Raw genomic sequence first — 14,352 nt, 5'->3', positions numbered from 1 at the left:
ATTTGCAATAATTCAGCTTAGATTTTCCTTCAATCAGGACTTCTATCTGTCTTCTATCTTCCATCTATTAATATAGGGTGGGAAGGAGAGACAGTGCATGGTGATAGGAGGGAATGATACTGCAAGCCTGTTTCTTCCTGTCTGAAAATGTTACTTAAAGGGAAGGTTCAGGGACGATAAAAAATAAATAAAAATCCATATCCACTTACCTGGGGCTTCCTCCAGCTCGTGGCAGGCAGGAGGTGCCCTCGGCGCCGCTCCGCAGGCTCCCGGTGGCCGACCTGGCCAGGCCGGCGGCCAAGTCGGGCTTCTTCTGCGCTCCATTCTGCCTTTCACGCTGGCGCGCTGATGTCATCGGACATCCTCCGGGCTGTACTGCGCAGGCTCAGAACAACTGAGCCTGCGCAGTACAGCCCGGAGGACGTCCGATGACGTCAGCGCGCCGGCATGAAACGCAGAATAGTGCGCAGAAGAAGCTCCTGCCTGCCACGGGCTGGAGGAAGCCCCAGGTAAGTGAATTTGGATTTTTTTTTTTTATCGTCCCTGAACCTTCCCTTAAAAGGTAACCTTAAGTCTGCAAAAAAAAAAAATGACCTTTACTCACCTGGGGCTTCCCTCAGCCCCCTGCAGCCGATCTGTGCCCTCGCCATGTCTCGGAGGTCCTCCCGTCCTCGCCGGCGACCACTTCCGGTTTCGCCGTCAGGACCTGACAGGCATGGGAACACGAGTGATTCTTTGCGTTCCCAGCCACAATATCGGCCCCTATGCTGCTATTGCGACCAGGAGGTCACAATAGCAGCATAGGGGGCGATATTATGGCTGGGAACGAGAAGAATCACTCGCGTTCCCATGCCTGTCGGCCGGTGACGGCCAAGCCGGAAGTGGTCGCCGGCGAGGACGGGAGGATTTCCGAGACGCCGAGGGCACCGATCGGCTGCAGGGGGCTGAGGGAAGCCCCAGGTGAGTAAAGGTCATTTTTTTTTTTTTTTTTGCAGACTTAAAGAGAACCTGTACTGAGTAAAAATATTTAAAATAAACACATGAGGTAACTTCAAATGAACATTACATAGTTACCTTGCCATCAGTTCCTCTTTGTCAGATCTGAAATATATCAGTTGCTGTCAGTAAAATATCAGTTGCTGTCAGTTATAGCTGAGAGGAAAACTGATGTACCAGGTAATGTCCATGTTTCCCTATGGCCCAAGTGGGCGATGTTGCAGTTTAACTGTGTGCTGACCAGAAAGCTGTTATGGGTAATGCCCATTTTCAAAATGGAGGACGGAAAATTCCCTTGATAGCAGTGAACACACAGGACGTGGGACAGGAGAAAGACACTGAGGAGTAGACTACATGGAAGGTAAGTATGACTTGTGTATGCTTATTTTGATTTTAATTTTCAGTTCAGGTTTTCTTTAAAGTGAACCTTAAGTGAGAAAAAAAATTGAGTTTTACTCACCTAGGGCTTACCTCAGCCCCCTGCAGCTGATCGGTGCCCACGACGAGTCGCTCTGATGCTCCGGGTCCCGCTGGCGGCCACTTCCGATTTCGCCGTCAGGACCCGTCAGGCTGGGGAACGCGGCTGATACTACGCGTTCCCAGCCAAAATAGCACCCCTATGCGGCCATATGTCCGCATAGGGGTGCCTATGCGGACATATGGCCGCATAGGGGTGCTATTTTGGCTGGGAACACGTAGAATCAGCCGCGTTCCCCAGCCTGATGGGTCCTGACGGCGAAACCAGAAGTTGCCGCCGGCGGGACCCGGAGCATCAGAGCGACTCGCCGTGGGCACCGATCAGCTGCAGGGGGCTGAGGTAAGCCCCAGGTGAGTAAAACTCAATTTTTCTTTTCTCACTTAAGTGCCTCTTTAAAGAGAACCTGTACTGAGTAAAATTATTTAAAATAAACACATGAGGTAACTTCAAATGAACATTACATAGTTACCTTGCCCTCGGTTCCTCTCAGAAGCGCACCATTTTCTTCTGACAATAATCCCTTCCAGTTCTGACAACATTTTGTCAGAACTGAAATATATCAGTTGCTGTCAGTTATATATCAGTTGCTGTCAGTTACAGCTGAGAGGAGAACTGATGTGTCCAGGTTTCCCTATGGCTCAAGTGGGCGATGTTACAGTTTAACTGTTTGCTGACCAGAAAGCTGTTATTGAGTAATGGCCATTTTCAAAATGGAGGACAGATAATTTTATTGATCACAGTGGACGAACAGGACGCAGGAGAGGAAAAAGAGATTGATAAGTAGAGTACACGGGAGGTAAGTATGACTTGTGCATGTTGATTTTTACTTTTAATTTTCAGTTCAGGTTTTCTTTAAGGTTACCTTTAAAGAGAACCTGAACTGAAAATAAAAAGTCAAAATAACCATACACAGGTTATACTTACCTCCCGTGTAGTCTACTACTCAATCTCTATTCTCCTCTCCTGCTTCCCAATTGTCCACTGTGATCAATGGATTTATCCGTCCTCCATTTTAAAAATGACCATTACCCCATAACAGCTTCCAGGTCAGCATACTGTTAAACTGTAATATGACCCACTTGAACCATAGGGAAAACATGGACATTACCTGGCACATTCAGTTGTAACTGATAGCTGCTGATCTATAACTGACAGCAACTGATATATTTCAGTTCTCACAAAATACTGTCAGAACTGGAAGGGATCACTGTAAGAAGAAAATGGTGAGCCTCTGATAGGAACTGACAGCGAGGTTAGTATGTAATATTCATTTTTAGCTATGTCTTGTGTTTATTTTAAATCATTTTCCTCACTTCAGGTTCCCTTTAACCCAAAAGTCAAAATTTTCAAACAGGAATTATGGGGATCAGGGTGAACAAGGAGAGTAATGGACACACAGAGGTATGTGAAGCCAGCATGGACATACCGTGATGCTTATCTTAGGTAGCTTTGCATTGGGTCAGGTATCCTGTAGGCTTCTTTCAGATGGACCACTGAACCGCGCACATTTAGACGCAATTAAAATGCAGCCAAATGGCAGCGTTTGTAATGGCTGACATGCAGTAGCATTGCCTGGTGGCAGAGAACTGCAACATGTCACATCTGAGCACTGTTGCGACTCCGCTCAGATGGGACTCCATAGGGTGTCTGCCTGTCTAACGCTGATACCGAGCACTAACAAGCATTGTTGATTACAAAAAAGAAAGAAAGAAACCCTAACTAATAAGCAATGTAACACTAAAAAAACAGAGTAACAAATGATGAAATTAATACTATGTTTCTGTTGGTCTTTCCAGACCCTGAGGTTACAATTGTTGCTGTTATTACAACTAGTTATGTTAGGGCACTTTTGATCCCACCAAGGTGTGGGGCTTCTGCAGGGCATGGAGTCTAAGTGACTCCTGGTCTTCACCAGAGCGAATCCTAACAGGAGATTGGCTGCTACCTGTAGCGGACGGCGGACTGTTTTGCTGCAAGTTGTTGCCAGGTTTTGAACCCTTGGGTTACACCCATTACTGATGAGTAGAACAGGAGGACGAACCCTGGAGTGTGGAGAGGACAAGATTGGGATCTGGATGGGGAAAGATAACTTACTGGCACAGGCCGGAGTGCAGGCTGAAGTTTAGTTTATTGCATTCTGGAGATCTTTAAAGAAAACCTGTGCTGCATTTTCATTCATTTGATATCTTATTTGTTCTACATGCTGAAATAACCCTTGATGTACAAATGCAAAATATAATTTCAACTTGCTGAACAGAGTCTTGGTATCATGAGGGCTTCCTGCAAATTCTGACACTAAAATTTCCTGCATAGATCATGAATGTAACAGGGCTGTGGAGTCGGAGTCGTGGAGTCGGAGTCGTGGAGTCGGGCAATTTTGGGTGCCTGGAGTCGGAGTCGGGAAAAAATGCACCGACTCCGACTCCGACTCCTAATGAATTTGTAACTGTAATTAAAATAGAAAATATGATAAAATGTTCTATTTCTCAGATAATAGTCATTAAAAATAATGTATATATACAGTATATATACAGTAATAGCTGTGCTTAGTCCACAAAAATGAAATAAACCAATCAAAATTAGTTACTTGTGGTGCTTCAATAAAGCAGTCCCCGTATTTTTAAGGTCAGATATACATATCTGATTGTGGCTGTATATATGATGTGTACACAGGAATCTCTTATATATGTTACGGCCAGAACCCGAAGTTTGGCCAGAACTAGAAGTGGCCGGCCACTTCGGGTTCTGGCCGGCCAATGCGCGAACTGGCCGCTGCGCTGCGGCCAATGTGAGAAATGAAACAATTCCTGTAAGGTTTAATGTGATGTTGTGGCCGCAGCGCAGCGGGGGGCAAAAAAATGTATCACACATCTTTACTTTATTCAATGGCATTAAGCCGCCCGGCTTTTTCCTCTGCCTCTCTCTCCTCCCCCCCCCCCCCCGCCTCTCTCTCCCCCCTTCTCTTATGGGCACAGCCGGGCGGGGACACGCGTGTCCAGGAGAGTCGTTCCTCGCGGCAGGAGAGCAGAGCGGGGGAGGCTGCAGACATTGCTTCTGCCAGCACCCGCTCTGCAAGAACGGCAGGATTCCCCTGCCGCGACGAACGACTCCGGAGGGACACGCGTGTCCCCGCCCGGCTGTGCCCATAAAGAGAAGGAGAGAGAGAGGCGGGGGGGGGGGGGGGGGGGAGGAGAGAGAGGCAGAGGAAAAAGCCGGGCGGCTTAATGCCATTGAATAAAGTAAAGATGTGTGATACATTTTTTGCCCCCCGCTGCGCTGCGGCCACAACATCACATTAAACCTTACAGGAATTGTTTCATTTCTCACATTGGCCGCAGCGCAGCGGCCAGTTCGCGCATTGGCCGGCCAGAACCCGAAGTGGCCGGCCACTTCTAGTTCTGGCCAAACTTCGGGTTCTGGCCGTAACATATATACTAAATAACATCTATGCTGTAAGAATAAAGCCTGATGTGTAGCTGTGTCACTAATAGAGATGGTCAATGAGATGGAAATAATTCTGCACTGATGCTGATTTATGCAAATGTATGCACTCCCTTTGCTGATGAAATCAAATAATTTGATATGTTAAAATTTGGTTTGGTGACTACAAATTAAAGGGTACCTGAGACGGATGAAAAGTAAAGTTTTATACATACCTGGGGCTTCCTCCAGCCCCCTTCAGGCTAATCAGTCCCTCGCTGTCCTCCACCACCCGGATCTTCTGCTATGAGTCCTGGTAATTCAGCCAGTCAGCGCTGTCCGGCCGCATGCCGCTCCCACAGCCAGGAACATTTTGCACCTGCGCAATAGTGCTGCACAGGTGTAGTATGCTCCTGGCGGCGGAGTGTGTGCATGCGCACATTCGCCCGACTGGCTCAAGTACCTGGACGCATAGCAGAAGATCCAGGTGGTGGAGGAGGACAACGAGGGACTGATTATCCTGAAGGCGGCTGGAGGAAGCCCCAGGTATGTATAAAACTTTAATTTCATCTGTCTCAGGTTTACTTTGTTACACAGTAGTACTATACTCTACATATGCACTCCCCACAGAGCTGCAGGGAATCCACTGAGAATGCTGTGCACATTGAACACAGAGGTGTTGTCTGTCACCCATAAACCTGGTTCAGATTGTGCATGAAGAATGTGTAATAGAGGAAGAATCTCCTCATTCCCCTGCAGAGTACCTGCACATCATTCTTACATGTACCCACACTTACATTGCCTAGGGCCTGATAGATGTTCTTTGTTCCAGTTTGTACCTTTTTCAAGTACTCTTACCAAGGACTAGTTTTAGTCTAAAGGGAATAAATATAGTAGTCTACATATCCTTCTCACTTCAGTTGTCTTGTAAAATTCCTAAGCGTTGGCAGTTAAGAGACGAATTTCATGTTACATACTTTTAATCAACAAAATTGTAATATGCAAATTAGAGGAGTCGGAGTCGAGGAGTCGGAGTCGTTGGATTCCTAAACTGAGGAGTCGGAGTCGGAGTCGGTGGATTTTTGGACCGACTCCACAGCCCTGGAATGTAAAGCCCTGTTTGACTCCAACTTTTTAAATAATTTAGTGTATATCATAACTTGCAATGCACCAACCATTTCTAAAGTGTTATTTTTTTAATAATTGGCTTGCTAGGTAAAACTGTATTTCTGTGTGAATGTCAGATGCAGCTAGGTTATTGTAAAATAGCAGTTAAAGTGTCCACAGTCTTTCTTCTAACCCATCATCGCCTACATGAGTTGGCCATGGAGTTGCTGAGAGGGTGCTCCAGTTATTCTTTCATTGTGAAAAAGGGCAGATCTAGGCCAGCTCTTTTGTGCTGAAGGCCATCTTCAATTCTTCTCTAGTTCCTCACTATTAGAGAAATGTATGCAGCTTGAAAATAGACCTAATGCAGCAGCTGATGCATTTAATTGGTCCATTTTCAAGCTGCATATAATTTGCATATACGTCAAAATTATTAGTAGGGATGGGCAGTGGCATGCAAATAATTCTAAGTTGATGCCAGCAAATTTTAAGCACCTTAAAGTGGACCCAAATTAAAAATACAAGATTTCAGAAATAAAACCTATTTTCTAAATTATAATAATAAATAGCAGCCTTTTTTCAGCTGCATGATGACAAATATAAAATATTTTACATTTTTTGGAGGAACCCCTCCCTTCTTTTCAAATTGCCGGGATTTTTCCGGCAAACTGGTAGAGTAGATGATGTCCGGCAATGGAGGAATTGCTAATGGCTGCCCCCAGTATAACCCTAGCTATAAAAAGAGAAGGGTGAAAAGCCTGCACTGAAATGCTCATAGGTTTGAAGGAGTGTTTATTTATCTTTGTATGTGTCAGAGTATTGCAACTAAATATTTTTAATAAAAAATTTTTTGGTTTGGGTCCGCTTTAATGGGAATCTGAAGTGAAAATAAACTTTTGATATAATGATTTTTATGTGTATTGTAGCTAAGAAATAAAACATTAGCAGCACAGATATTAGTCTCATATTGTTTCCAGTTCAGGAAGAGTTAAGAAACTTTAGTTATCTATGCAAAAGAGCTTGTCTGAGTTCTGCGACTTGCAAAGTCGCAGAGAGCTCTGTCTTCTGAAGCTTTTATCCCAACTGTCTCTTGTTTGTTTAAGGATTTGCTACAGAAGAAAGTTGAAAAGGTCATTAGCTCTGCTCTGTGAAAGCATTTAACCACTTGAGGACCACAGTCTTTTCGCCCCTTAAGGACCAGAGCCTTTTTCTCCATTCAGACCACTGCAGCTTTCACGGTTTATTGCTCGGTCATACAACCTACCACCTAAAGGAATTTTACCTCCTTTTCTTGTCACTTATACAGCTTTCTTTTGCTGCTATTTTATTGCTGCTGCAAGTTTTAGTTTTTATTATATTCATCAAAAAAGACATGAATTTTGGCAAAAAAATGACTTTTTTAACTTGCTGTGCTGACATTTTTCAAATAAAGTAAAATTTCCTATACATTTGAGCGCGAAAGTTATTCTGCTACATGTCTTTGATAAAAAAAAAAAAACCATTCAGTGTATATTTATTGGATTGGGTAAAAGTTATAGCGTTTACAAACTATGGTGCCAAAAGTGAATTTTCCCATTTTCAAGCATCTCTGACTTTTCTGCGCACCTGTCAGGTTTCACGAGGGGCTAAAATTCCAGGATAGTACAAATACCCCCCAAATGACCCCATTTTGGAAAGAAGACATCCCAAAGTATTCAGTGAGAGGCATGGTGAGTTCATAGAAGATTTTATTTTTTGTCACAAGTTAGCGGAAAATGACACTTTGTGACAAAAAAAAAAAAGTTTCCATTTCTTCTAACTTGCGACAAAAAAAAAATGAAATCTGCCACGGACTCACTATGCTCCTCTCTGAATACCTTGAAGTGTCTACTTTCCAAAATGGGGTCATTTGTGGGGTGTGTTCACTGTCCTGGCATTTTGGGGGGTGCCTAATTGTAAGCACCCCTGTAAAGCCTAAAGATGCTCATTGGACTTTGGGCCCCTTAGCGCAGTTAGGCTGCAAAAAAGTGCCACACATGTGGTATTGCCGTACTCAGGAGAAGTAGTATAATGTGTTTTGGGGTGTATTTTTACACATACCCATGCTGGGTGGGAGAAATATCTCCGTAAATGACAATTGTTTTATTTTTTTTACACACAATTGTCTATTTATAGAGATATTTCTCCCACTCAGCATGGGTATGTGGAAAAATACACCCCAAAACACATTATACTACTTCTCCTGAGTACGGCGATACCACATGTGTGGCACTTTTTTGCAGCCTAACTGCGCTAAGGGGCCCAAAGTTCAATGAGTACCTTTAGGATTTCACAGGTCATTTTGCGACATTTGGTTTCAAGACTACTCCTCACGGTTTAGGGCCCCTAAAATGCCAGGACAGTATAGGAACCCCACAAATTACCCCATTTTAGAAAGAAGACACCCCAAGGTATTCCGTTAGGAGGATGGTGAGTTCATAGAAGATTTTTTTTTTTTTTGGTCACAAGTTAGCGGAAATTGATTTTAATTGTTTTTTTCACAAAGTGTCATTTTCCGCTAACTTGTGACAAAAAATAAAATCTTCTATTAACTCACCATACTCCTAACGGAATACCTTGGGGTGTCTTCTTTCTAAAATGGGGTCATTTGTGGGGTTCCTATACTGCCCTGGCATTTTAGGGGCCCTAAACCGTGAGGAGTAGTCTTGAAACCAAATGTCTCAAAATGACCTGTGAAATCCTTAAGGTACTCATTGGACTTTGGGCCCCTTAGCGCACTTAGGGTGCAAAAAAGTGCCACACATGTGGTACCGCCGTACTCAGGAGAAGTAGTATAATGTGTTTTGGGGTGTATTTTTACACATACCCATGCTGGGTGGGAGAAATATCTCTGTAAATGACAATTGTTTGATTTTTTTACACACAATTGTCCATTTACAGAGAGATTTCTCCCACCCAGCATGGGTATGTGTAAAAATACACCCCAAAACACAATATACTACTTCTTCTGAGTACGGCGATACCACATGTGTGACAGTTTTTTGCAACCTAGGTGCGCTAAGGGGCCTAACGTCCTATTCACAGGTCATTTTGAGGCATTTGGATTCTAGACTACTGCTCACGGTTTAGGGCCCCTAAAATGCCAGGGCAGTATAGGAACCCCACAAGTGACCCCATTTTAGAAAGAAGACACCCCAAGGTATTCTGTTAGGAGTATGGTGAGTTCATAGAAGATTTTTTTTTTTGTCACAAGTTAGCGGAAAATGACACTTTGTGAAAAAAAAACAATACATATCAATTTCCGCTAACTTGTGACAAAAAATAAAATCTTCTATGAACTCATCATACACCTAACAGAATACCTTGGGGTGTCTTCTTTCTAAAATGGGGTCACTTGTGGGGTTCCTATACTGCCCTGGCATTTTAGGGGCCCTAAACCGTGAGGAGTAGTCTTGAACCCAAATGTCTCAAAATGACCTGTGAAATCCTAAAGGTACTCATTGGACTTTGGGCCCCTTAGCACAGTTAGGCTGCAAAAAAGTGTCACACATGTGGTATCGCCGTACTCAGAAGAAGTAGTATAATGTGTTTTGTGGTGTATTTTTACATATAACCATGCTGGGTGGGAGAAATATCTCTGTAAATGACACATTTTTGATTTTTTTTACACACAATTGTCCATTTACAGAGATTTCTCCCACCCAGCATGGGTATGTGTAAAAATACACCACAAAACACATTATACTACTTCTCCTGAGTATGGCGATACCACATGTGTGACACTTTTTTGCAGCCTAGGTGCGCTAAGGGGCCCAACGTCCTATTCACAGGTCATTTTGAGGCATTTGTTTTCTAGACTACTCCTCACGGTTTAGGGCCCCTAAAATGCCAGGGCAGTATAGGAACCCCACAAGTGACCCCATTTTAGAAAGAAGACACCCCAAGGTTTTCCGTTAGGAGTATGGTGAGTTCATAGAAGATTTTATTTTTTTTGTCACAAGTTAGTGAAAAATGACATTTTGTGAAAAAAACAATAAAAATCCAATTTCCGCTAACTTTTGACAAAAAATAAAATCTTCTATGAACTCATCATACACCTAACAGAATACCTTGGGGTGTCTTCTTTCTAAAATGGGGTCACTTGTGGGGTTCCTATACTGCCCTGGCATTTTACGGGCCCAAAACTGTGAGTAGTCTGGAAACCAAATTTCTCAATATGACTGTTCAGGGGTATAAGCATCTGCAAATTTTGATGACAGGTGGTCTATGAGGGGGCAAATTTTGTGGAACCGGTCATAAGCAGGGTGGCCTCTTAGATGACAGGATGTTTTGGGCCTGATCTGATGGATAGGAGTGCTAGGGGGGTGACAGGAGGGGATTGATGGGTGTCTCAGGGGGCGGTTAGAGGGGAAAATAGATGCAATCAATGCACTGGGGAGGTGATCGGAAGGGGGTCTGAGGGGGATCTGAGGGTTTGGCCGAGTGATCAGGAGCCCACACGGGGCAAATTAGGGCCTGATCTGATGGGTAGGTGTGCTAGGGGGTGACAGGAGGTGATTGATGGGTGTCTCAAGGTGTGATTAGAGGGGGGAAATAGATGCAAGCAATGCACTAGCGAGGTGATCAGGGCTGGGGTCTGAGGGCGTTCTGAGGTGTGGGCGGGTGATTGGGTGCCCGCAAGGGGCAGATTAGGGTCTAATCTGATGGGTAACAGTGACAGGTGGTGATAGGGGGTGATTGATGGGTAATTAGTGGGTGTTTAGAGGAGAGAAGAGATGTAAACACTGCACTTGGGAGGTGATCTGATGTCGGATCTGCGGGCGATCTATTGGTGTGGGTGGGTGATCAGATTGCCCGCAAGGGGCAGGTTAGGGGCTGATTGATGGGTAGCAGTGACAGGGGGTGATTGATGGGTGATTGACGGGTGATTGGCAGGTGATTGACAGGTGATCAGGGGGGATAGATGCATACAGTACACGGGGGGGGGGGGTCTGGGGAGAATCTGAGGGGTGGGGGGGTGATCAGGAGGGAGTAGGGGGCAGATTAGGGACTAAAAAAAAAAATAGCATTGACAGATAGTGACAGGGAGTGATTGATGGGTGATTAGGGGGGTGACTGGGTGCAAACAGTGGTCTGGGGGGTGGGCAGGGGGGGGTCTGAGGGGTGCTGTGGGCGATCAGGGGGCAGGGGGGGGAAATCAGTGTGCTTGGGTGCAGACTAGGGTGGCTGCAGCCTGCCCTGGTGGTCCCTCGGACACTGGGACCACCAGGGTTGGAGGCAGCCAGTATAATAGGCTTTGTATACATTACAAAGCCTATTATACATACGTGCAGCGGCGATCCGGGTGCTAGTAACCCGCCGGCGCTTCCGAACGGCCGGCAGGTTACTACGAGCGGTGGGCGGAGCGAGTCCCCGGCGGCTGATCGCGTCACGAATGACGCGATCGCCGCATAGCCACTTCCGCAGCCGCCCCCGCCGATGGGCGTATTGCAGTCGTTTGGGCCCGGACTTTGCCGCCGCCCATCGACTGGGGGCGGTCCTCAAGTGGTTAAAATGCAGAGTGTAGTGTGTAAACTGCAAATATTAGAGAATGATGCAATGTTATAAACAAAAAGCTATATAACTGAAACTAAAAAATATAAGACTATTTTCTTTGCTACTAATGTTCTACAGTATTAATTATCCGTACTACAATTCATTATATCATACATTTTTTTTTCACTTCAGTGCAGCTGTATTGTCCCACGCTGTCCTCCAACGATCTGTCGTTCCCGGTCTATTTTGCATCTGTTCAGACAGCGGTTGCGTGGCCATGCGTGTGCTCACTCTCTCACATGTCATCGGGAGCTTACTGCACAGCACAAGAAAACTTCGTACTGCGCCTGCACAGTAAGCTCCCGGGAGCGAGCACTATTTTTCAGATGAATATCAGACTGGGACCGGCAGCAAGGAACCGAGGATCATAGGACGTTGTGGAACATGATACCTGCAGGGGGCCGTAGAAGCCCCAGTTGAGGCCTGGTGCACACCAAAAACCGCAAAATGCTAGCAGATTTTGAAACGCTTTTTGTTATTTTTCTGTAGCGTTTCACCTAGCATTTTGCGGTTTTGGGAAGCGTTTTTGGTGTAGTAGATTTCTGATATTGTTACAGTAAGGGCCTGTTCATACTTGCTGCGTTTGTAGAACGCGTATAAATTCAAAGAAACGCAAGTTGAAAAACGCATGCGTTTTTCTTGCGTTTGAATGCGTTTTCTAGTGCGTTTTGCACAAACACGTGACCCAGGGGAAAAAAAAGAATTATGGGAACCGCAGAGGAAAACGGACGCTAAAAACGCAATAGTACGCGTTTTTGATACGCGTCCATAGACTTTCATTGCGTCCGTTTCTATGCGTATCGCACAGAACTGCGTGCAGCAATGCGGATGAGAAACGTATGCGTCTCATACGCATACATGTGAACTACCCCATTAAAAAGCATTACGAGCCGTTTCTATGCGTTTTTGGTACCAGTACGCGTTCCCTGAAAACGGCTAGGAACGCATATAGTCTGAACAGGCCCTAAAGCTGTTACTGAACAGCTTCTGTAACAAAACCGCCTGCAAAACCGCTCTGAACTGCCGTTTTTCAGAGCGGTTTGCGTTTTCCTATACTTAACATTGAGGCAGAAACGCATCCACAATCCAAAAAATGCCTCACCCCGGGAGTATGCGTTTCTGCAAAACGCCTCCCGCTCTGGTGTGAACCACCCCATTGAGATACATTGACCAAGCGGATCCGCAGCCGCAAGCGGCTGCAGAAACGCTGAGAAAGCCACTCGGTGCGCACCAGCCCTAAGTGTCCGTTTTTATTTTCAACCCCCCCCCCACAGAACCCCTTTAAGCTAATATTGAAAAGTTAATTATTGTCTAAAAAAAAACCGCTTTAGTTCTGCAAACGAAAGGTGTGTGTGAAATTGTCTTTTTGAGGGAAAATCATCCATAGGTTTTGTTTACAAAATTGTTCCTGATTTCAAGTACACATCCATGTTTTGCATTGCAAACATTCTGTATTTGTTTTTTTGGTTTTTTTTGTAAAAAATGTTTTCCTTATTTCTAATTTTTTTTTTTCTTGGCACATGTTCGCTACAACAGCAATCCTTGAATGACTGCTCTGGCTTATTTTCGTGAAGTATGAAGAAAAATTGGCTTGAGAAATTGAAACATGTTGAAGATTTGGCGTCATATTATAAGCGCCATCCGCTGAGCCCTTGCTACAGACCCAAGCTGGGCAAGCCATGGCAGCCATCCTCAGTGTGGAGGCTCTTTCACCGTCAGGCTACAGCTCTTCAGTTTGCCAAAACTCGTAAGGAGGTATGGAGTTTTGTTTTTGTTATTATTTTGTAAGAACAGTGTGGAACATTTGCATAAACAAATCGGAATAGAACTAGTGCAAAAGTGGAGCAGATGCCGAGAACGATTATTCCGTTTGCCTGCCCTGAACCGCTGCAACACTTTTTCACCAGCTTTGCTCCAGCTTTCTATTTCAATATTTTTATTAGGTTTTTTTTATTTATTTTTTCATTTCCATACAAACATATTGCAATCCAGTTGCAGATCAACAGATTGATAGCAGAAAAGACAAGCTAATATTAAAATATACAGTTCCAAAAAGAGCTTGAGTAGACTTGCCAGAGGCCTCACTTTGCTCCAGTTTTCTGTGCACTAGTTTTTGTATATCTGCCCCATTGTGCGTTTGAAACAATGGTTTAGCATGAGTTAATTTAAAATGATCTTGTAAAACTTATTGCAAAAAGGAAACCACACGTTTACTAATTGTCACTCATTAAGTACTGTACCTTTATTTTGTAATTCTAGAGAGAGATGTAAGGGAAATATTTTATCTTTCTCTTTTAGCAGTGTAACTAACGGTGGGCATACTTTATACTGTATGGCAAGTAGTAAGGCTAGCCTTACCAGTAGTGTGTACCATGATGCAATACAATTTTGGATCCTTTGGATTTTCTTTGGTTTGGATTTATCTAATTGGTATGGTGAAACCTGTTCCCGCACCAGCATACTTTAAAACCACTTAAGGACCAGGGCTTTCTGCAGTGATCGGAGCTGCGTAGGCTCTCCAGCCCGCAGCACCGATCAGGAGTGAGCCTTGGCGATCAGACTTTCCGCCTTTTTTCCCCACTAGGGGGATGTCCTGCTGGGGGGGTCTGATCGCCGCCGGCTTTTTGTGATCTGCGGGGGGGCTCTTCAAAGCCCCCCCTCCGCATCGTTTTTGGCGCTCCCTCCTTCCCCTTACCTCCCTCTCCCTCCATGGGCTGCGCAGGACGGATTTCCGTTCTGCGCATTAAAGGATAGGCTTCAGCCTATCATATGCCGGC

The 14,352-nt window shown here is 44.8% G+C and overlaps 1 protein-coding gene across 2 annotated transcripts in view; it reads left to right on the top strand.

The window, feature by feature from the left end:
• Nucleotides 1-14,352, top strand: part of PRIMPOL (primase and DNA directed polymerase) — a 91,990-nt gene that overhangs the window by 17,712 nt on the left and 59,926 nt on the right. For both annotated transcript variants that reach the window (XM_068278717.1, XM_068278716.1), the window contains exon 2: nucleotides 13,112-13,330. In XM_068278717.1, the coding sequence (XP_068134818.1) occupies nucleotides 13,151-13,330 (180 nt within the window). In that variant the 5' untranslated portion in view covers nucleotides 13,112-13,150. The remainder of the gene's footprint in view (nucleotides 1-13,111; nucleotides 13,331-14,352) is intronic.

This window comes from Hyperolius riggenbachi, chromosome 1, assembly GCF_040937935.1.
Source record: "Hyperolius riggenbachi isolate aHypRig1 chromosome 1, aHypRig1.pri, whole genome shotgun sequence".
Classification (NCBI taxonomy): domain Eukaryota; kingdom Metazoa; phylum Chordata; class Amphibia; order Anura; family Hyperoliidae; genus Hyperolius; species Hyperolius riggenbachi.
This window is presented reverse-complemented; position numbering and strand designations above follow the sequence as displayed.